The sequence below is a fragment of the Carassius auratus genome, chromosome 50, assembly GCF_003368295.1.
Source record: "Carassius auratus strain Wakin chromosome 50, ASM336829v1, whole genome shotgun sequence".
Taxonomy (NCBI): Eukaryota; Metazoa; Chordata; class Actinopteri; order Cypriniformes; family Cyprinidae; genus Carassius; species Carassius auratus.
Window position 1 is genome coordinate 6970948 of NC_039292.1, and position 25040 is coordinate 6995987.

The 25040-nt window shown below is 36.2% G+C and overlaps 1 protein-coding gene across 1 annotated transcript in view; it reads right to left on the bottom strand.

Moving 5' to 3' along the window:
• LOC113066391 (cytosolic carboxypeptidase 4-like) overlaps window positions 1–25040 on the bottom strand; it is a 120103-nt gene that overhangs the window by 82374 nt on the left and 12689 nt on the right. Inside the window, 10 exon segments of the mRNA XM_026238298.1 lie at window positions 1546–1714; window positions 2027–2235; window positions 7678–7715; window positions 12973–13066; window positions 14258–14389; window positions 17252–17323; window positions 17326–17397; window positions 19313–19352; window positions 19354–19377; window positions 23605–23672. Of these exon segments, the coding sequence (XP_026094083.1) occupies window positions 1546–1714; window positions 2027–2235; window positions 7678–7715; window positions 12973–13066; window positions 14258–14389; window positions 17252–17323; window positions 17326–17397; window positions 19313–19352; window positions 19354–19377; window positions 23605–23672 (918 nt within the window).

Sequence of the window (25040 nt, forward strand, 5' to 3'; positions counted from 1 at the left end):
TGCTAGTGTTTACTGCCGCACACCTTGTTCAAAGAGAACATCTGCATATGATGACCTAATCAAAAAAGAAACCTGCATGCTTAGAGAGGGTTGCACGGTAGTTAATTTATGCACAATACTGCTATACAGCATAAGACGGAAAAACGCAGCCAAATCAAAATGGCCTCTAAATCTGTTTTTTAGAGCAACTGATTTCTCACATTGCCTGCTTTCACAAGGACCGGTATTGACATTTGCTTCACAGCACAGGTCTGAACAATTACAGCTTTCACCGGTTCAGGGAGCTTGTATGGCTATGAACTGAAATAAGCAATGTGCAAAATTTCAGGAATAAAATTACATCATTCTATTATATATTAAATTATATATATATATATATATATATATATATATATATATATATATATATATATATATATATAGAGAGAGAGAGAGAGAGAGAGAGAGAGAGAGAGAGAGAATATAATATAAAATTGAGAAATATTAATAAAAAAATTATGTATACACACACACACACACACATGTGTATGTATATATATATATATATATATATATATATATATATATATATATATATATATATATATATATATATATATATATATATAAATAATAGTTTTTTAAATATTTATCTGTTTTATATTAAATCCTATATATATAATATATTCTATTTTATATAGAATTATAGAGAGGTATGTGAGCCCAAGTTTATTTGTGTTGCGCATTTCCCACGTCATGCTGATATTTAGTCACTTTAAAAATTTGTATAGAATAAATGTTGCATGTATAATAAATGTTGTTTAAAATGAATTACACTACAATTTATGGTTGTTTAATGCTGTTTTTTGGTGTTAAATTGAAAGGATTTGTTGAACTAAAAAAAAAATTATAGGGTTTAAAATGTTTGTAAACATTTTGTTTTATTTTCCAGTATTTTACATTCTATGTAGTAACGTGACTTATACACTGACGCAACTTATATGTGGTTTTTCTCTCAACAATGCAGTTTTGAACCAATGCTACTTATAGTCAGTTTTGTCTTATTTTCCAAAAGGAACTGTTATATCGAAGGGGAAAAAAAGACTCAGTAGCTGCAAAGTGTCAACAATTTAATTTGTTTTGAATTAAATCTTTAGATAATGATATAAGAATTTAATTTATTACAAAACAATTTGATGCTTGAAGGAATCAGTGAGTGGTCTGGATATAAACACTTTGAACTTTCCCAACTCACATTCTCTACATTACACTATTCTTGCAATCACAGTCTAATAGAGGAAAATTTGAATATAATGCGTTGACATTGAAATAATTTCCATTAAATGCTCAGAGCCTATGTGATAACAACTGCAATTTTGGCCTGGCCGATAAGGACTTAGTCAGGCACTAATAGCCAGAGGCAATGTGTAAAGGCTAAATATCTCTAGTGGGACAGATTCAGCGTCCCTCACGGACACAATGTGAGAAGAGAATAATAGTAACTGTTGGGTGTTTGGCAGTGTAATAAAGAACCTGGCTTATAAGCCTAGGGAACATGAAGCTTACCGTAAAGTCCTAAATCAGCATCCTGGTCATCGACAGGCCTCCCAGGAAGAGGAAAGCTGAAGACGCTCTTATCTGAGGTCAGGGGAAGAGGGACTTTGGGATTGCACTTCCTCATCAGCTGGATCGCTGGTTCCACCAGAGATTCGAGGCCTTTCATGGTCAAGCAATTCTTCAGACAAAATTCAGCAAGTTAGAAATACTTCAAGGCGCTACATGTGATCTCCAAGTGACATTTCATCTGGGCAAAATATGCATCAGAAGCAAAAATGTGCTTCTTTACAGCACATTAGCAGAGAGAGCATGGTAATGTCTAGGGCCATTACTTAGCAAGTCCCGCTAAAAATCACAGTGCGATTCAAAAGTTAAATGATTAAAGCATCAGGAACAGAGCGATGTAATTAAAAGTTCAATTCCTCAAATAAATACCATGATATGAGATGTAATGAGAATTTTGGGACCAAATAGTGGGCTGAAATATCACCTGAGTGGTCTGGAAGAGAAGACTAATGCCACCTTCAGCGACCAGGGCATCTCTGCCCACAACTGAGTTGGCAGCACGCTGCAGACAATGAAGTAGAGCTCTAAGGATAGGAATGCTCATAAGGTTGACGTCACTGTTGTGCCAGTCTTCGTACAGCTTCAGAAGATCTGCAATGTAGCCTTTTGCGACGGCAGTCCGACAGTTGACCTCTGTAGACGAACATGAAGAGAACATTCAGTATTTTTTATGATAGAGGGAAGGGTTTTGTTTTGACCCAGAAATATAAAGATCATACCCTAAAGCAATAAAAAATGTGGTCACACTTAGCATTAATTTGCTAATTTTCGCAGGTGAAATCTAAACACGTGATTAGAAATTTTATGTGAGGACGAAAAATTTCGCTCAAAATTGGCTAATGAAACCTCACCTTAAGAATTGTTTCAAGCCAGATCAAAGTTTACTGAAAAACAGCTGATTTGATCTTTACTGTTGAGCTTAACCAACAGCCTTAAAAATTGTATGTTTCATCAGAGAATATGGTTAACAGGCAGCGTTTGAGAAGCTACTACAACTGTAGCAGACATCTCTGTGCTGTACATGTGCTATCAGGGATATGAAAAAAGGACTTGAACACATGTTAGCGGCATGTATTGTTGTACTACACTGGTAGGCCTACTTCATTAAAAATGTTTTTTTTTTTTTTACTTCTGATTTGACATTTAAAACAATTAACTATCAATTAAGATGTACAGTGTGACCAACAGCCTGAAATGTTTTGTCAGGATATGCTTAGCAGACAACTGTAGCTTACCAAGCTAAATGCTAATCATAACAAAAGCAGCTAGCTGCACTACAAACTGTAAACAGCTAAAGCTAACTAAATATTTTGCTCTAAAAAGTAGCAATATGACAAACAGAGACTTCTGTGAATCAGAGAATAATTTCTGTTTGAGCCAGTTGAATAAAACCACCTGAACAAACTGAACACACTATGCTAAATATGGTAAATATAGGAGCATGTTTATCTAGTGCTACACTTTTCTCTATGCTAACAGTACTGTTAATGCTAAGAAAATGACTCTACTTTTGTTTAATACCACTGCTGGCAGAATATGAGTCTAAAAAAATCCTTGCTCATGCGCACTAGCGTTATTATTTGTCTAATGTACCAAAAAAAGATGCATATCATTCATCATCATTCCATCCAAATTTTTTTTCCAGAAGGCTCCTGAATAATTAAAGTAGAGGCTGACATCCATTTAACAAAGAACACAGTTTCCATTTGAATACACGCCAGATTTGTTTTTGAGGAGAAAGAAGCTTTTTTAGCTAGCTAGCAAGTTAGAAACAGGCTAATATGTATTTGAAGCATCTGTATGTATCATTCATAGTCAAATTGACCTCTCTTTCGCTCTCACTTTCTCATGTCATGCTCTGTTGTGCTGTTTATTAATAAAATGTAATAAGAACATACATCATTCGGGCACTAAAGAGCCATATCAACAGAATGCAATAACACTGGGATGATGGAGAGGGAACAAAAAAGCATGTGACTCTGCCTGTCAGAGCGAAAAGATTTGTCAGTATGGCACAAAAGGTTAAATGAGATCAAAAACAAGATGCTGGAAAAAGAGCCACTATGGGCGAAGACTTAATTTCCGTTCTTTAGGCCAGTGACAGGTCTGGTGCCTGAGGTAAGCACGGTCATGTCTCACAGCACGCCTTATTCTCCATGCTGGCAATTAGTGTATCATGAACAAGAATATGGCCACTAGCTAGGGTCTTGTTCTTCTAAATATTAGGACACTGATGACTAGATTACCCGTGATGCAATTATGAGGTCACATACAATGTAGCTAGTATAATAACATGGCTACAGTATGTAACATGCATCATACATCTTTGTTGTAGCTGTCATTATGAAAAAGGAGTTTGGCCTTTATTTGTTAAGAATAACAATACATCTATAATGACATCCACACATAAATATAAAATATGAAAGAATAAACACTAATAAATATATGAACTCTTGACTGCATGACACTTATTACAGTCAACTATGCGAAATGATATGGAAGTGTAATGCGGTCAAGAGAGCTGCCTGGAATGGTAAATATAGGAGCATGTTTATCTAGTGCTACACTTTTCTCTATGCTAGCAGTACTGTTAATGCTAAGAAAATGACTCTACTTTTGTTTAATACCACTGCTGGCAGAATATGAGTCTAAAAAAATCCTTGCTCATGCGCACTAGCGTTATTATTTGTCTAATGTAACAAAAAAAAAATGCATATCAGTTCCATGAATACACGCCAGAATTGTGTTTTTTGGAGCGGAAAGAAGCTCTTTTTTAGCTAGCCTAGCAAAGTTAGAAACAGGCTAATATGTATTTGAAGCATCTGTATGATATTCATAGTCAAATTGACCTCTCTTTCGCTCTCACTTTCTCATGTCATGCTCTGTTGTGGCCTGTTTATTAATAAAATGTAATAAGGTAACGATACATCATTCAGGGCACTAAAGAGCCATATCAACAGAATGCGAATAACACTGGGATGATGGAGAGGGATCAAAAAAGCATGTGACTCTGGCCTGTCAGCATGCGAAAGATTTGTCAGTATGGCACATAAAGGTTAAATGGATCAAAAACAAGGATGCTGGAAAAAGAGCCACGTTTGGCGAAGACTTAATTTCCTGTTTTTAAGGCCAGTGACAGGTCTGGTGCCTGAGGTAAGCACGGTCATGTCTCACAGCACGCCTTATTCTCCATGCTGGCAATTAGTGTATCATGAACAAGAATATGGCCACTAGCTAGGGTCTTGTTCTTCTAAATATTAGGACACTGATGACTAGATTACCCGTGATGCAATTATGAGGTCACATACAATGTAGCTAGTATAATAACATGGCTACAGTATGTAACATGCATCATACATCTTTGTTGTAGCTGTCATTATGAAAAAGGAGTTTGGCCTTTATTTGTTAAGAATAACAATACATCTATAATGACATCCACACATAAATATAAAATATGAAAAGAATAAACACTAATAAATATATGAACTCTTGACTGCATGACACTTATTACAGTCAACTATGCGAAATGATATGGAAGTGTAATGCGGTCAAGAGAGCTGCCTGGAACTATGTTCGCCGTGCGATTCCCTGAAAATAATTGCACACCTCAGAACTTTCATCAGCCAATCAGATTCAAGCATTCAACAGTCCCGCAGTAAACAAAGATAAAAATATAATATAGTATTTAAATAATTGTGTATTACTCCAAGTAAAAAAGGGATACATTTGAAAGCCATTTCAATTCTAGCTCATTTTGGTTGCATCGACAGTATCTGAGCAGAGGATTGGTTTCAGATTCACTGCATGTCTTCCGCTGATCTCTTTCCAGGACTGAAGTGACATTATTAAATCAATGTTTGAAAGCCCGCCTGTGAAACTGTCAAAAGAATTTCCACTCTCCTTGTTTTAAAAGAAATCCTCCAAGCTCAGTATTCAGTTGGTTCCTCCATAAATCTCTCCAGCCGAAGACGCTGAGAGAAGGGGCAGGGGGGCTCCATGCGAGGGAGTTCGCTGGACTCTCGGCCCAAAGTCTCCTTGCTTCTGATGAAGGGGTTGGAAAGTGGCCAATCGCAATGTGGACTCTAATGGAGGCCGTGTTTGCGATATGAAGGTCAATGTTATTTACCTCCACGTGCATGCAAAACAATCAGTGAAGGAGTAACAAAAGGATATAAGGAAATGGGTAGTTCTGAAGCCTGTGTTGTGAATCTATTTCTTTAGCTTGTATCCTTCCTGAATCCTTCCAGTATGGGAGTCATGAACTCTGCAGTTCTATGACTTGCACAAGTACAGCAATCTGAAATATTAATATCTGCAATGGTTTTCTGTCAGGCTTGGACTTCTTGAAGAATTCTTTGCTGCTGCTAATGTAGCCAGAGGGTTTCTAGGAGTTTAAAGCAGGGTCTGTGAATACAGTGGAGTATGATGTCTCAGAATATGGAAATGCCGTGCCATCGTGGACTCCGGAGATTCTTATAATCACTGGGACAAATGCTGCAGCGCAGATCTGATGTGTAGAAAACATGAAAATACTTCTGCAAAGTTTGCTGGAGGAAATATGGCCACATTAGATGATTATCAAGCTCTCGCCACATCCTCCGGAGAAATAAAAAGTGTGCAGACAAAAGGCACAGACAGCTTGGCTTTGCCCGACGGAGGAGAATTAATTGTGGCATCACTGACCAGACGTGTTTCTCTTAGAGCAGGCTCCTAAAAGCCCCACAGAGCATAACATTATTCACAGGCTCACTGACTGCAGAGCATCAACAGGTGCAGTGGCTGTGTTCTCAATGGGAGAGAGAAGGATGGGACTCACAGAGTCACACTGACCCCTGCAGGACGACAGGTGAACTGCAGGTAGCGTGGACTCAAACACACACAGACACTGTTATATATACACACTACTGTTCAAAAGTTTGGGATCAGTAAGATTTGTAACGTCTCTTATGCTCATCAAGGCTGCATTTATTTGATCAAAAATACAGAAAAAAATTTGTAATTTTTCATAATGTGTTTAGCTACAATATAAAATAATGGTTTCTATTTAAATATACTTAAAATTTAATTTATTTCTGTGATGCAAAGCTGAATTTCCATCAGCCCTTACTACAGTATAAAGTGTCACATGATCATTCAGAAGTCATTCTGATATGCTGATTTATTATTAGACTTATCGATGTTGGCAACAGTTACTGCTGATTAATAAAAAGTTAAAAAGAACAGCATTTATTCAAAATATAAATCTTTTCTAACAACATAAATCTTTGCTGTCACTTCTTATCAATTTAAAACATCGACCGACCCCCAAACCTTTGAACGGTAGTGTATATTGTCCGAAAATATTTATATTTTAAATAAATGCTCTTAACTTTTTATTCATCAAAGAATCCTGAAAAAAAGTATCACAGGTTAAAAAAAAAAAATGTAAGCAGCACAACAGTTTCCAACACTGATAATAAATCAGCATATCAGAATGATTTCTGAAGGATCATGTGACACTGAAGACTGGAGGAATGATGCTGAAAGTTCAGCTTTGTATCACAGGAATAAATTAGATTTGAATGTATATTAAAATAGAAAAAAAAAACATTCTTTTACATCATAATAATATTTAACAATTATTTTCCTGTATTTTTAATCAAACAAATGCAGTTTTGATGAGCATAAGAAACTCCTTAAAAAAATCATTCTGTTCCCAAACTTTTGAACAGATATTGTGTGTGTGTGTGTGCGTGTGTGTGTGTGTTTATGTACACACAAACACACACATCTACATACATGGAGAGAGTACTAAAAATATATATTTTATACATTCCATACATAAATAATTTATAACCTTTATGTATGTACATGTTTAAAGGGACTAGAATATTATAACAAAATTAAACTATATATTATATAAAATATATATACGCTACATAAAGTAGACAGCAAACCTTAAAATAAATAAATAAAAACAAACATAAAACCTTTGGAACAGGGCTGTGAAGCTCAGCATACTGGGAGAATTTGTCTCCTGAAACATTATTGTGATGCCCCGGCATGTTCACAAAAGTTAAAGCAAAAGGAACTTACTTGAGCATAGCATTGCAGCAAAAGCGTCAGCGGCTGCCCTGTGAAACAACAGAAAACACATCTCACGTTACAAAATGTATATGAGCCATTTCATTTCTACAGTTGTGTCATGCGTGCACCATTCTATCTCCCTCCGAAGACACATAAAGCTAAGTACCGCGGGCACACATCCAGCGGCACTTAGCATTGGCGGGATGGCGGAGAGGCTGCCGCCCAGTATATATATAGAAAATAAATTAAAAAAAAAGATTCCTGTCATTGTGATCATGAGCATTTACTTAGCAGCGACAGGGCTGCTGATTCAGCAGAGTCTCCATATTCCTCTCCCCAATACGCATGGGGTAAACGCAGAACAATTATGAATGGCTTTGCAACAATCTGGCAATAAATATTGCCAACGGCCTGTCGGCTTGACAAAATCCAATGCCTTGAAATATGAGGAGAGAGCAAGCTACATATTTGAGCTTCTGAGATGGAAAAGCCGGGAATAAAGATTAAGAAAAAGCTTAATCAAGAAAGAAAGACAGAAAGGCGCTCTGCTTTCTACATCTACGCTTTGCCGCACGTAATGTTGTGTAAGACCAAATCAAGTGGTGCATTTGAGACTGAACCAAAGAAAGGCTTCACTTCGATTAACCCAACCAATCAAAGCCCCAACCCTAAAATCAGAGCTATTACTAGTTATTTTCAGAGCCAGAAGCATGTTCTCCCTTGTGCAAATCCCATTTAGCACAGTCAAGAAGACATACTATTCTAACATACCTCTCATTTCACATCATTAATCATTTCATTGTGCATCTTATTGTACACTTGGGTTCTCTTTCTTCAACTAAAAAAAAAAAAAACACGTGGTCCTTCTCTTGTGCGGCGCAATGGTCTCCTTTGTGCCATCTGCACAAACAGTGCTATCAAGCCAATTTCAGCTCTCAACACATCACAATTGGAATCATCTCTGAGAGTTTTTGATAGGGGTCACACTGCAGCGATGGACAGCATTATCGTCGCCACTGGGATCAAGACAAGACACTGAGCAAATCAATGTCAACGCCACATGTGTTGAGAAAGCATGCACCGTGAGCATCAGAAATGGGCCTATTATCCACATGGGGGTATTTGGCTTTAAATGCTGCTCTTGTCATTCAACTAACAGACTCTAACTTACTGTTTGCTGTCCATGTAGTCTCAGACTCAAACAGTCTGTTCACAGTCCATCTGGTGAATGTCCCACATAAAATAGGCAAATTCTAAACTCAAAAAACTCAAATGAATGGAGAATGTCTGAATTCATGCACGGAATTGTGGTAAATAGATGGACTGAAAGAAGAAAAGGAACAGACAGACAGATAAAGATAGATACACATGTAGATAGATAGACAGACAGAGAGAAAGACTTAGACAGAGGCTCTCTATCTCTGTTTCTCTGGTCACATGGCATGGCAAATCTTGAAAAGCTCATTGATTTAGTGCAGTATGTAGCCATACCCCTACAGTGCACAACATTGTTAAGTCTCTATCACAGAGACAATATGTCACTCCCTGTTCACCAACCGCAAGAGAGCACAAACAGCCCAGCGGTGGAGCAGACAGAAGCTCGCTGACGCAAAAACGGCTATTCTGTCCTCAGGATAGTCAGGCCGCTTTACCCGCAGCCTCTCTGTTTGTGGACACTGGGAGCTCCATAAAGAAATCATATCATGTCTCGCCTCTGACGCTGTCGGAGTCTTTGAGCCATGCTGCCGACGTTAATGCAAACAGTGGCATATTGCAATTTCAGAGGCAAATGCCATTGTTTCCGCACGCTAACGACTTGTCGCTTCTTTGAAATGACACGCGGTATCAGTCGGTAGGACTACGAGCATCAGTGCGCAGATGTTCTGCAGGGATTTGAGCAACGAGGCTGAGCTGTCAGCAGAAAGCCAAAGCAGACAAATTTGAAAATATGGAAGATCTGTTGTTGCCTGTGCGCTGAGTATTGTTTTTATATGTGTTTAAAAGATATAAAAATGATATTCTTGCTTAAACTGGTTAGTGAGCAGTAAATACTGCATGCAAAAGATAGCCAAAAGTGACGTTTGCAGAAAAAAACAACAACTTTTGTTCATGTGCACACAATCGTTTTGCTTAATTTTTATTAATAAAAATACTTAATTGATAAAATAAGTAAAATAAATATTAATAGGAGTAACAATAAACAATAAAATCAATATATAATAATAATAATTATTATTAGTGGTATTACTACATTTACACATTTTGCCTAAGTATTTATTATTACTTCTTGTAATAAATATTAAACACAAAAGAATAATCTTGGTAAAAAAACAGTTGACGGTAGCCATTGCCTTCCATGGTATTGAAAAAAAAATAATACTATAAAGGTTAATGGCTACCATCATCTGTTTGGTTCTTCAAAATATTTTCAGAAGTAAGAAACAACTTGAGGGTGAATAAATGATGACATTTAAAATGTTAAGGTGAACTGTCCATTTAATATTATTATTATTATTATTATTAATTAACATTTTTTTGTATTCTAATTATGATAATATAGTTTGTTAAACAATGCATCAATTTCAATTATGCTACGTAAGGTAATTGCAGTTTAATGTTGATATCTAGTTCAATATAGATCTGCAGAAACAGGTGGCATACAATGACCTTCTGCTGAAAAGCTGAACCATTAAAGACTTTCTGATCTTGAAACTGTTGCAAATATCATTATCTGGCAGATAAAACACAGCACACATGCTGTTGGCATCACACAAGCCTCGTCAGGTAACTGTGGAAAGCCTAGAGAGGGCGCTGTACTTGCTTCTGCCAGCTGCTGGAAAACTGGACCAATTCCATATGGTGTTGCTGATAGCTCCCTGCACACATACAGCGGATTACAGCAGAACGCCATCTAATTACAATTCTCGCTCTCCTGTACACTTCCTTTTCTTGTGGGAATTCTGGCATGGACGCACTAGAGGAGAAAATCTGCATGTGCACCAAGCCGACAAATACATGTATCAGATGTGGGTGTAATCCAGTTCTAGCCTTACATTCAATATTGCAGTTTAATTTGATTTATCTGCCTAGCAGAGCTGTGCTCCTGGAGTTAAGCAGCCAGAGAGGGTCCTCAGGTTATCGCACGGACTCACAGAGCCATTGATTAGCTCTAGTCTTTAGTTCCGATTTAAGAGCAGCTACACAATCAGGAGAAGTTCTGGCCACTAATTGGTCAGGCCGCCAATTAGACACTGATGCTTCACTTAACCTGTTGGCAGTGAGCAGCAAATTAACAAGACAATGAGGCGAGATATCATGGTCCTTCAGAGACTAGGCGCAGACAGGCATACCAGCACACTACTATTTCTGAAACAAAGAACAGACAGACACACAGATAGATATTGCCCCTACAAAGTGTGTAGGGAGCAGTGAACACTACATAGGGAGTCTCTGAATTGGAACGCAGCTTGGATCAGGGTTTGCTGCTATGTGCAGCAGCATCAGGTCACACTCAACAAGTGCTGCACACTTCATGTGGGAATTCATTCCCTGTCACTGCAGGTCAAGCACTGTTTATCCAAGTCAGGCTAGTAACTGCCAATCAGCACCTGGCTAACACATATCTATGCAGCGCACAGTTGCCAGACCCCAGTAAACAAGCATGTTCTGAGCATTTCAATGAGCATGTTTGCTATAAGTGAGTTGTATCGCGCATGCAAATTTCCCAGGACAGGATTTAATCTAAGAGTTACAAAATAAGACACTAATTATACAAGGCCAGCGCACCGAGGACCGCATCTTATGATTGTGTTAGCATTTCTGGTTTGATATGTCACACCACATGCGGCGCAGCAAACAAACGCACAGTGCTCGACAGTCGGCCAGCTAATTTCAAAGGAACCCACACACTGTCCTTTGTCCTTTTGTAGCCTGTAGCATGAAGCAAGATTAACAAACTCAGTTTCGGAGTAAGTTTAGAGTTGACAAAACCAAATAAATCCAACCTAGTTTAGATCACAAAGCTTGATATAAATGTTCTCAGTCAACTCAGAGTTTGAGCCAGAGTTTGTGATTACTCGGGCATGCACCTGAAAGTGTGACACGTGCAGCAAACAGCCAATCACACGGCACATGTGGAGAGCGTCAGCAAAGCGGCAGTTTGATTCACTTCTCGCATGATTCAGTCGAACTTTACCTTTTTGCTAAAAACTAAGAGATGTCTTTATTAAAAATATAATGAATCTAAATGCATTTACCATTCAGGAATAATAAACACTGCTGTCTTCTCAAACTTTTGCTGCAGCAGCAAAGAAAATATCTGACTGCAAATGAATCAACTGAATTTAATTATTTATATAGTTTCACCCAGGGCTTAAAAGGAAAACATACATTTTGTCATTTTAAACGCTGGGCATATTAAAGCATATTTATATGTATAAATATATTTTAATTGATTTAAATTCTAAGCTAAAAGTTAATTGCCACTTCATGGAATAATTATATGAATACATTATATTAGTTATCTGGCAGATATAAATACAAAAATACAAAAGTCTGTCAATTTTGTCTGTAAAATTCTTTGACTCTAAACTGCTTTAATTTGAAGCAAGAGATGGAGGAGTGGCTTTATGCCACTTTGCTCACAGCTGATTGGTCCAGTTTGGGTTTGCGATCTCGAACCCAGAAAAAAAAACCTACTCGGGAGCAGCGTAATTCCTTAGCATAAGTTACCATGGTGGCGAAACCCGCTAAACGCAAACTTACCGGCCTTTTTCGTGATACAGGCCACTGACCTTCTGGTGTTGGAAGAATTTTATATCACAGAAAGTCAAATTATGTCTGTACATTTAGTGGATCACACAGATTCCAGATGATACCGGTGTTTAGAATCGACAAAAGTTAAAATAAAATAAAATAATAATGATTATTTTATTATTATTATTATTATTATTATTATTAAGGCTATAATAATACAAAAATATTATTATTTTAGTTTATGCGAGTTAAGCATAAAATTATTAGTAGTATTATTATTGTTGTTGTTGTTAAAAAAAAGAAAACAAAAAAAAATCCAGTCAACTCAGTAATATTTACTATTATATTAAATGTATTATTATAGTTAATTATAATCAATTTAATATCAAAATAAGAGCAGTCTGTGCTGGCAAACGTCTTTATTTAGACTAATGTAAGCAAGCGTGTGATTAATGTAATGGCCAGCGCTTTCAACACGCAGAACTATTCATACTATCAAGCAAGATCAGCGTAAGCTAATGACGCACCCACACGATATGTGATACTCACTTGACGGTGCGTAAGTGCTTGGTGGTGTGTGGAGATATAAGCTTGAAGACCACATCCAGCCCTCGGTTCTTCCCCACCAGGTCAGCCGTGGTCACTAAAAACACCAGATATCTGATTAACACAACAATAAAAAGTCTTGGCAACATTGCTGAACCCAACACTACTGTAAAGATAGCATTTCATAGCACCATATACTGGATCCCCCGTCAATCTTGTTGGGGGGGTGGGGGATGTGATCGTTCTCCACAAAGATATACTCAAGGGGGAACTTTAAGAGACCACCGGAGTCCAAACTTCACGCTTGTAAAAAAAAGCATGTGCCCGGATGATATTTCTTCTATTAATACATTGTGCATGCTACAAGGCTAGCTAACATCATAAACGCTGATGGCCGCTACGGTGAAATCTCTTCGGCGTCCCAGGGTATGCAGCTTTTACGTCTAGTGTTTCAAAAAAATATATATTTCTACTTTTATGATAAACCATAAAAGACTTTTGGATGCCTTTTCGGAAGGATAACAGAGGTGCATCTCTCACGGTCACAACCTGAGAGCTAAACTTCCTGTGCCGGTATCATTCACAGGATAGCTGTCACATAACTGATAAACAGACCCCACACTATCAACTCTGCATACAGCAAAAAAGACGACTGCATTTGAAATCAAATCCAACAATTTGCATTTTATGGCTGCTTACCCGTTATCACATTTTCCATGAAAACAAGCACTGGTGGAATCGCACACAAAGAGTAAATCAAAGGTGGAGGCCAACCTCCCCCTGCCCCATGCAGAGCAATAACACAATATATTCTTCTTTAACTTAGATATGAATACAGTGGGTGCATAAATACATTTATAATGCAGTTCCAGAACAAACAGCACAATAAGTGCTAATGCTTGGTTTGCAATTTCACCTGAACACTTTTCATAGGTGGAAAATGTGTTATGAAAGATGGGAAGATAACTACAGATACCAAGAAATTGAGCAGATGTGCATCAAAAAGAAGCTGTTTCATAGGGATTATATTAAACCACAGCGGTACACAGGTAGAAACTAAAGTTGAAAAATATGAAAAATGGAAAATAGTTTTTATTTAGTTTGCTTCTCATGATTCATACTAAGATTCATTCATGCAAAATTGATTAAAAATCAATTCACTCAATGTTTTTGAGTCAGAAAAGTTGTTTGCACTTATTTGACTGTATCTCATCTACTTTAAATCATGACTTGATCTTGTAGCTTAGGAAGACAAAACTGAACTGATCTGAGACCCGACCCGACTCACCAGAGGAGCAGAAGACTCTGAGGACCCAAAGACAGGCTGCGGCTCTCTGGGACTTCTCTGTATTCTGCCGCAGCAAACCCAGAACCACCAGAACTGCATCTGCCTTCTGTGCTTTCAGACCAATCTGACGATCTGAGGCAAATAAGAAAATGATGGTTCTCTTTGACCTTCATAAAATGTCCATTTGTAATGTCTTGTTCTGACAGTGTTTTGCTCACTACAGGGATCTGGGAAGGCAACATTTTTGAGCAGTTGGCAGCTGCGATGAAACAGTTTGAAGATCAAAACCACATTCACTGGGATGACTAATAGGGAAATTGGTATATCAAAGGGACATCATCACTTTTTCGAAATCAAACACTAATGCAGATTCATTCTAAGTGTGAACACAAGCACTGGAGTGATACACGAGACCAACAGTTTAACATTAATATAAGATCATAATCTGCAAATTTAAACTAACCGTGCAAAATTCCTTAGTAAATAAATCAATATAATAATAAATAAATAATGCACCAATATTAAAATTATGGAAGATTCCAAAAAGCCAATATTCTTTTCCATTATATGGCAGATAACATTTGGTTGATATTATATTTCTATAGAAATATGTCTAAAAAAAATCAGTTTAAAATGTTAAATCAGTTTTAAGTGCTAAAGGTAAATAAAGCCATGAAATTTTTAAATGTACATACACAAAATGTCATTTTGAAAATGACTAAAGATCATATTAACATTGTTATTAATTCATTGGTGTTTTTAAAGATTTATTTTAAATAAAGATCAGATTATGGCAATCTAAATGCACATGCATGCACTATTAAATATCCAAATTATAACTGTACATATAAATGTAAAATAATAATACATTCATTATAATGTGTTACTGTATATAGATATACTTTGCATTTATTCAAACAATTTTTTTTTTTTTTTTTAATTATCACTTTTTTCATCCATTTCCTCCAATAGGTTTCATAGAGCCAATTTTTCCACAATCAATTTTTCTGATTTTTCCTGTTGATTATCAGTCACTTGTCACATGAAGTCAAATGGGATGCAAAAGCCACATAAGGTTGCACTCAAAAATAACTTTATCTCTTATTTGAGGCATGAAAGTGAATTAGTTGCACTTGCATAATCATTTTTCATTTTGTGTTCCACAAATAAAACGTTACACAGATTCAGAACGACGAAACAATGAGTAAATGATGACAGTATTTTCATCTTTTGGTAAACTATTCTTGTAAAGATGAGAAAAAGCAGAGTAATGAAAACGCTGTAGGATGTTACAGTATTTCCATACAGTACATCAACTATTTATGGATCTGGAAATCAGTGCAGATCATTGCACCATGCACCATGCAAATAGATTATTAAAAACACAGTGTGGGGTGGAAAATACTGTCCGTAAAAACCCACCACCTAAAGAGGAATGCCACAGAAACCATTCAAACCCAACATCCCGCAGGCCCACCATGACTACACGTGCTTACAAAAACAGCTTGAGCACAAAAAGAAAAAGAAAATAAATTCCCACTAGCAGATGAGTTTATGTTCTCAACAGATGGAGTTTGTTTTTAGACGTGTTTTGTCTAAGTGGTAAAGGGAGACGTGAAGATGAAGGAAAACATGCCCTGCTGGTTTGACTCAGGGTTCATTAGGACAGACATCAAAGTGCAAGGGTGGAACGCTGACAGACATGAGATCCAGCAAGGGATCAAACTCTCGCTCTTTAAGTTACACAGCGTCTAAACACTGGCCGTGCTTGTGCTCAAACTACAACCTCTGACCCCTCAGGACTGAGGGCTTTTACCTGACCCGACAGTGACCCTACACATGCTGTCTGCACCTCAGACGAGATGTGACTTATGGGCATTCTGCACATTAGAGATGTCTATTTTTGGCGAGGTGCTATTTATAGCAATCCAGCAAAGAACTCAGCACTAAAGATGATTAAATTATAAACCAGAATGAAAAAATATTGGCTGTATCCTGCAGTGTGAGCCGCTTGAAATGAAGAGATGAAGAAAAACGTGAAATTGAACTGGAGTTGAAACAATTTGAGGACACTACACTGTCTCTTAATCAAGTTTCTGGAGACAGTTATTTTATTTTGGTCCACACCAAAAGCTGAAACGTTTGCCCAAAATGACAATCAAAATCAGAACATATTTCACAATTAAAGGACTACTTCAGCTTAAATGGAAATTCTGCCATTATTATTTATGCATCCTCATTTATTTATTTTTTCTAAACCCATATTCTATTATTTGTTTTTAAAATGGAAATGTTCAATAATGTTCACACGGATATTTTATGTTACAAGCTGAAATTTAAGTCACTATTTATTGTTCATTGTGACAGTTAACTAAAAGTATTAAAAAGTATTTTCTGTGACACAAAGCTGAAAAAAGACTTAATATAAAAATGAATAGTATTAATATATATATTTTTTTAAATAATTGAAATAAGTCAAAGTACTAAAACTACTATATATATATATATATATATATATATATATATATATATATATATATATATCCTCCAAAATATATATTTATGAATATATATTACATGAAAGTACATGACATATAATTTAATTAAGTTGAGGTACTAAAATTATTAAAACTAAAATGAAAAAAAATAGGAATACTTAAAAAATAAATGAATAAAAAGACAGAAAGATGAAATTTGAAGATTAAAGATTAAAATTTGAACGGAAATAAAAGCTAATTAAAATATTAATAATACTATAATTGTATAAAAAATACTACTACATAAACACTGTTATTTGTATCGGAGTTGTTTTGAGTAGTTTAGAGAATGTTTGCCTGTTTTAAATTACAGCTAATGGTGCTTGAATCAATGAATCATTGTCACCAGTAAAATAACATCATGAATAACATTTTTTTATAAAATAAAGAACACGTTGTCAATCATTCCTTTGTCTCCTCCCTCTGCTCTCCTAGCCCCTCCTCCTCCATCACTCACCTCGGTAGCCCACCTTGGCCAGCAGGTGCAGCAGGGGCAGTAGGATGGTGTAGTTGGGCGTGAAGCTGCGGCTGAGTTCACCAGAGCCGTCAGGAGAGCCTCGCTGCCTCCTTTTGATATCATATGATGAATCCGTCTGTCTGTGCCTACAGGAAACAGCCGCCATCATTTCACAAAATGTCAAACTTAGGCTGATAACAACTCGGATGCCAACCGGCGGTGCCATCTTTGCCACTAGCGTATTTTCGCAAGATGATGTCTGGGTTTATTTTCGACTTTCTTTCAGAACTTATGAAAATTAGTCCTGATTAGAACTCTGTGCTGGAGGCAGGTGAATACATTTGGCTAATTACTTTGCAGTGAATTAATTTCAGATTACAGGATTAGTATAGTACTGTTCCACCTCTACAAGAGTATTATTTGATAGATTTGTTGGTGAATAATAAACAAGAATAAGACCAAGATATGGAAATAAATAGCGCTGAAACAGCTCACTTTGTATAATTAGATCCTGGGAGAAATGTGTGTTGACGTCATGTCTCCTTTCCCCAGTATTTTCAACTTTATTAAGACTGCTTTAAAAGATTTGCTTTCGAAGTTAATGCCTCTGGATTACTGCAGATTTTCATGTCTTTTTTCCTGTGATCTCATGTTCTCTTGACTTTAATCAAGTACATTATTTGCATTTGTTCATTTAGCAGATGCTTTTATCTGAAGCAACCTACAAATGAGGAAAAGTGATTTGTTACAGTTTCTTCACGCATGCATAGATACAAACTGAAACGTGCATGAGAAAACTATGTGAATGTTTTCTCAGCTACAAGCATTTCTGGCCCTTTGACTTAACCGTATTACCTAGCAGAAATAATATTTTAAAATTATTATTTTTTAAAAGGCTTCTGTGTCTTGCTGAACATAATTTTATACCTAGCATTCTGTATATTATAAATACAGACAAGTAAATAATGTTTTTACACTTTATGCATGTTTAGAAATGACAGACAAAAAAAAGTGCTATTTATTTTTTACATCTCATATTTAATCTCAACCATGCTGTTAAATGATGCTGTTGTCTCCTTAATAACCAAATACAATAACTTCTGATTTTTTTTATAATAATAGTGTGCAATAGATATTAAATTGTTTATTTCACTCTTTGTTCAAATTATCATATTTAAAAATTATAATAATGATACATTTTGTGATGTGTTCATATATTTTAAGATTAAAAGTCTTAATGAGACCTAAATCAATCAATAAATAAATAAATCAAATAAAGAATATATTTCAACAATAATTTAAATAATATAAAACACACACACACCAACACACACACACAACACACACACACACACACACACACATATATATATATATATATTATATATATATATACATAACAATAATTTAAGTAATATTAAAACACAAACACACACACACACACACACAAACACACACACACAATATCCATATATATATAATATATATATATTATTTATATATATATATATATATGTGTGTGTGTGTGTGTGTGTGTGTGTTTGTGTTTTAATATTACTTAAATTATTGTTATGTATATATATATATATATATTATATATATATTATTATGTGTGTGTGTGTGTGTGTGTGTGTGTGTCTGTGTGTGTGTGTGTGTGTGTGTGTGTGAGTTTGTGTGTTTTAATATTATTTAAATTATTGTTATATATATATATATATATATATATATATATATATATATATATATATATATATATATATTATATATATATATATATATATAATACAAATAACATATTGAATAAATAATTTAATATTCCAACAACATTTTTAATATATATTTAACTTAATACAAACCAATCCCCTGGACATACAAGTGCCCATAGTTGAAGAAACGCCTATAAATCAGCCAATATATTTGAATAAAGATGTTTTATTGGACACACCAAGTGGTTTCAGGACTCATGGTTGACGAAACTAATTTTAGCACACTTGCAATCAGTGCAGGGATGTGACAGAATATGAAGCAACACATTTGGCTGAAGAAGAAAGGGCATCTCACCTGCTGACAACAGTTCATCCAGGACATTGAGGATGTTTAAGCATGTTCTCAACATCTCCAGCATTCTGAAAACAGAACAGAAAGAGCAGCACAGTTAAAAGCTCAACCTCTGCATTAAGACTTCCTATAGCGTCCACACAAAATTTGGCTCAACATCCAGGAAACAATCTAGCAACTCCAATAAAGCATTCACAGATGACATCACTATTGACGCCCCATGTGTTATATAAAGTGTTGAGTGCTTCCTGGCTGGCACAGCAAAAATCATCCGACATTGTGTCCGTTTTCAGAACGCAGTGAGGCTGGTACCCCGGCGGGGACCCGGAGCCCCGTGGTTAAAAGCAGCAGCAGTTGACGGGTAGGTGCTCGGAGGCTGTTATCCTCAGAGAAGGAACTTCACAGCTGGGGATTCAAGCTTCTGTTCTCATTATAGGGCAAAAAAGAGAGAGAGAGAACACAACTTTGTCCTGCCTGCATCTGTGCTGGCCGTGTCTTTCTGACAGTAGCCATTGAATCCTATTAGGCATCTTCACAGCTAACTGCACCGCAAAGAGATGTGTCCTGTCAGGGAGCTGTCACTCTTACCCACATTAGTGAACGGATAAAAGAGAGCAGGGTCAGTAGAGCAGTCATACATGGACTTTAAAAGTCAACGGGGATAGTTTCTGTGGGTGTGGAGATGTATCGTTTGGGTCTATTATAACAGATGCATTCTGGACAGTGTTATTTACATACTATTATAGAACTGAATAATATTTTTAATTAGCTTTTATTTTCATTTCGGTTTAAGTTTCATTATTTTTTATGTCATTTAGTAATGTTTAGGAGTTAGTTTATTTATTTGTATTTCAATGAATGAAAAACGATTTTGACTCTGGAGATATGAGAAGAAAATACTGCATGACTTATATTATTTTAGCAAAAACATATGCATATCTAGATTTACTTTTTGTCTTTACATTTTGTACACGGGAGCAAATTAAGGAGAAGTTGTTCGGCAAAACCCCAAAGGAAGCATGGATCACTTTTATAACTTTATGGTACTTTTTTTTTTTTTTTCAATGTTAGAGCACAAAAATAGTGACTGGGTGAACGATTACTTGAACTTTATTTCAGGGGCTTTTTTGACCTTTACGAGGACATCATTTTTATAAAAGCATAAAAACGCACATACTGTATTTATGGCAAAAATCTTAATTAAAACCTATGTTTTATGCAAATTCTCTGTAACTATGAAACATATGAAATGTTACCAATAAAGAACAAATGAATTCATTGTGAAGACATTTTTCAGCCTCCCAAAATTTATATCTAGGCCATTTTTGTCACATTAGCATTTTCGCTCCATATACCCCCATTCATTTTTGACCCTGAAGGTGACTTGTTTAATGAAGAAACTACAACTCACTGAGGATGAACTTTTACACTAGTAAAATGGAGCATGTGCTCTTTTTTTGGAAATTGATGGCCCCGTCATCACCATCTGGGCTAATTCCATGCAACCATGTTAATTACTCAACATTAATGAGTGTGACTACCATAGACAGCCAGCTGGCACATCATTAAAGCATTATTTGCCCAACAATCTTTTAAAGTTTTAAACTTGGAAGTGGAACTCATTTCATATCCCCATTCGTTTTTAATTCTCTAATGAGGAACATTGAATACCTCTCAGTGCAAACCGTTAACTTTTAAGAGGGTGCTAGGAACATGCTTTGGCGGGGAGCCGCTCCTCTGAGACCAAACAATTCTGAGTAGCTCAGGAAATCTACTAAAAGTTGTTCTGACACCCCTACAAATGATTATGTGCATCTTAGACACCAAATGCAGGACATGGTGTGTCTCTATAAGGTGATACGAAAGTAATAAACCAGAAAGAGAAAAGCAAAGGAAGAATATGAAAAAAAAAAAAAAAACTCAGGCACAGCACCCTGAGCTTCTGTGTCAGTCTCAATTTAAATTAGCAGGAATCCCATTTCAGGCACCAACAGCTTCATGTCAAGGACAGTGAATTTGGAACTGCTACGTTTGATGCCAGTCATGGCTGGAGGAAGGCGACACGCTGGCTGTGGCTAATCGTGAGGGTATTACTAGCTACCCTTGTCAGTTTGCGTTGTAATAAAGGAGTCAATTCTTCAGAGCTGAAGCCACATGGCCAATGCCAAGCAGCAGCAACAATTCTTATTTGAACTGACAGGACATAAAGAGGTATGTTTTTCTTTTCTTTTTTCTTTTTTTTTTTTTGCCCAAAATGAACAGCTATTTTCTGTCATGTTCAAACACGCTTTATGACATGGGATAGGGTAGATAGGTAAAGTCAAATGGTTTCTTTTGCACCACCAATGAAAATTAGCCTTGGGGATAATTCATGAATGTTAATGTACACTGTCATTTTCTGAAATAAATAAATCAGCAGCCCATATACATGCTGCTCAACATTCGAATACTTGGCTAGTGCTTGCTAGCAGTTGCGGTGCGCTTCAAAAACCCTCCACCTTCCCCAGCTCCACCTGTATCACTCAAAAAAATGTACTTTCACCTTTGCCAATTTTACTTAATCTGTTCATGTTGTGATTACTTAAAAAAATTTAATTTAACAATGTGAACTTAATTTAATCTAGTTCATTCAACAAAAAAGTGTGTATTGTCAGCTTTACTTAAAAGTTATTCCACCAATATAACATTACACTGACACAATTAAATTAAGCTGTGCCCAACCATAGTAAATAAGTTGAATCTACCTTAATAAATTAAGTTGACCCAACGTCAGTACTTTAGATGGGAATAACAGAATTGCATAATGCTGAAATTAATCAAATTAATCATGTGGAAATCCTTTCCATGATTTTTTATGTTCGTTCAAAGAGTTTTTTTTTTTTTGAGTGTAGATCTGCTATGGGGTGATTTTATGTATGTTATGGGGATTATTTCATGTTTCATGTATGTCCTACATACTCAGTTATACTCAATACTCAAAATGTCTGTTACTGAAATAACAGACACGAAAGAATATTGCAGTACTTCCAAAAATACATAATTTCTCAAAACTGTAGTTCAGACTACATAATAGATAAAAACTAACACAAAAAAAAAAAAACCTATTGAGTCATATGATCTTAGTGAGGATCGTTGGCTTTTAAAAAAAACTCTTGATTTGTATTTAAGTTATCTGTAACTTTAAAGCGGTACACATTTTCCCTCTGGTGAGATCAGAAAGATCTTCCAAACTGCATTTGCTTTTCTCCTTTTCCTTACTCTTATCAGCATAGTGGGAATAAATCTCATCTTATGGTTTTCACTCTCAATTAATCGCTTTGATGCATACACTAAATAATTTCTGCCCTTCTGAGTTTGATTTTCATGCAAGAGGTAGAAAGTTATTCGGCCACCTGTGATCATATAAGGCCTCAGCGGTTCATCGGCAGCAACTGATAGAAACAAATCACTGATATGAAATCAGTCACCATAAACTGTGGAAGTGGTTTAAAACCACAGTTAAATGTACAATTTGGATTCATATGAGACATTTTGTGAGTGCAACAAATCTACTCAAAACAGATATGGAAAAAAGTGAACAAAAAAAGTTGTTCACTGGTCTACAACATCTTTTATTTCAGACCAATATGAACTATCGATTCATATGTATACTTAAAAAGTATGTTTAAAGTGATATCAGTATTAATAAGCTGTTGGATTTTACAGTATATGGAGTGTCTCACCTCTCACCTTCACTGACATGAAGAAATCTCACTAACTGAACATTTTTTATGGGAATATATATTTATCATGGAAGTCTGCACAAGGTGTATTTCTAAATGTCAATTCCAACTAAAGTATTTGCGTGATGTTCCCTCTAAACCACTAGGTCTTAGTATAATCCAATACGCATGCAACTTAAACAAAACAAAAGAAGCAAAAACGTGCAATGTTTCCCCTTGAAAAAAAGTAGTTTAGTATGAACTATTTAAAATAGCGCTTACAAAAATATTGCCAAATAGTCTGCAAATACCAGCTGAAATTTTAAGTGGCTGCATTCTAGTGCGCACGTTAAAATAAACGTTGTTAAATTCGCCTCAAGGGGAGTAAATATGTAAACATTAATCCCATGCTACTTTTATGGTTCTGAGAGCCCGTGTCATTTATCTTTCTCACTCAGCACATGGAAAGTGTCCTGCATGTGTGGGTAGTGTTCCCAGCGTGCCTGCCTGCATCAGTGGGGCATTCCTATGCTTGACGTGTCAAAGAACAAGAGTGAATCCAGATGCATGCATTCACAAACAATGTGCGCTTACCTGCAACGTGCTGAGGAGCACCTCGAGTCCACTGGAGCTCGGCGTCGCCATGGTGGGCCTTGATCGTGCTGAAGAACGGAAAGAGGAAGGAAAATTAAAGAGCAGTTAGAGTGACACAGAGGCAGCACCTTCTCCCTCTGCGCTTTAACAAAATAGACGGGTAAAGCCGAGAGGGGTTCAGCTAGTCGCCTGAAACTCTATCTCCCTTAGATAAACCCATGGGCTGCTCCAGTTGTGCACGGACATTGAGATGAGGCTCCTATTAAAAGGGCCTGACGAGACACAGGGATTAAACCAAGCCGAACATTTCACAGGACAGAGGACAGAGCCTGGAGGGATACCAAGAGGCTGAGGAATCTTCTGCTAGTGTGTGTGTGTGTGTGATAAACAAGAGAGGTGAGCGAGTATGTGTGTACATGCGTGAGAGAGCTAATATAGTAAGGCTGTGCTTAAATATGGCCTGGCACTGACATTAAAAAGATGATCTATCCCTGAAATGAATCTCGACGGAGTAAATGAACTTGATAAGTGTGGGATACACATTCACAGCTGTGTTTTTGTTGCCATCCCAGCTAACAGGGAACGCTGTCAGAACTTTGGCTAACATTCTGCCAGGGTTCTGTAACACTATTAGAATGTTCATTCAAAGTTAGGTGGTCTTTAATAATTTTGTCAAAACATTTTAATAATGTTAAAAAAAAAAAGTCAGCTCAGAATTCTGCCATTTTCTTACAATTGCGTTTGAAATTGCAATTGAGTTTCTAGCATGCCGTTCTGACTTTGTAACTCACAAATGTGAGTTTATAAATAAAAAAAAGAGTCAGAATTGCGAAATGTAAACTCAATTGTGAGAATAAAAAAAGTAAATTTTAAGATGAAAGTCACAAATATGTTGTGACTTGCAATTATAGTTGCTTTATTGCATTCTGACTAATACTTGCATTTAGCAGATTATTTTATCCAGAGTGATTTACAGATGAGAAATTAAATGCCGAAGCAAATGGGAATGTCAACAGTTGGCTAAAAGTTCCCCAAACTTCGAATGTGGACAGTCTTCAAGAACATGAAAATGTAGCTGGCACGTTTGCTTTGATGTGAAATAAAAGTACACACAAATCCATCAGAAAGAAAAATTACAAATGAGACATCTTCAGTATCTTGACAATTTCTCCAATACTACAGTAAGATAAAACAGAGAGCAAATCAAGTCTTTCCTCCTAAAAAAGACACCAGTATTCTCCTCTAGTTTCAGAAACTATTCTCAGGTGAACCGATCTATGGAAGTAAAACTAAAAATAAAGTATAACTGGGACATCATATCTCACAACAGCAAATGTATTATTTTTTTTTTTTTTTTCAAACCGCAGTGTCATTTTTTATAATTTGTTCGTTCATCTGGATCATGTCTTCCAGATTTACTGTACACGTATGTCAAC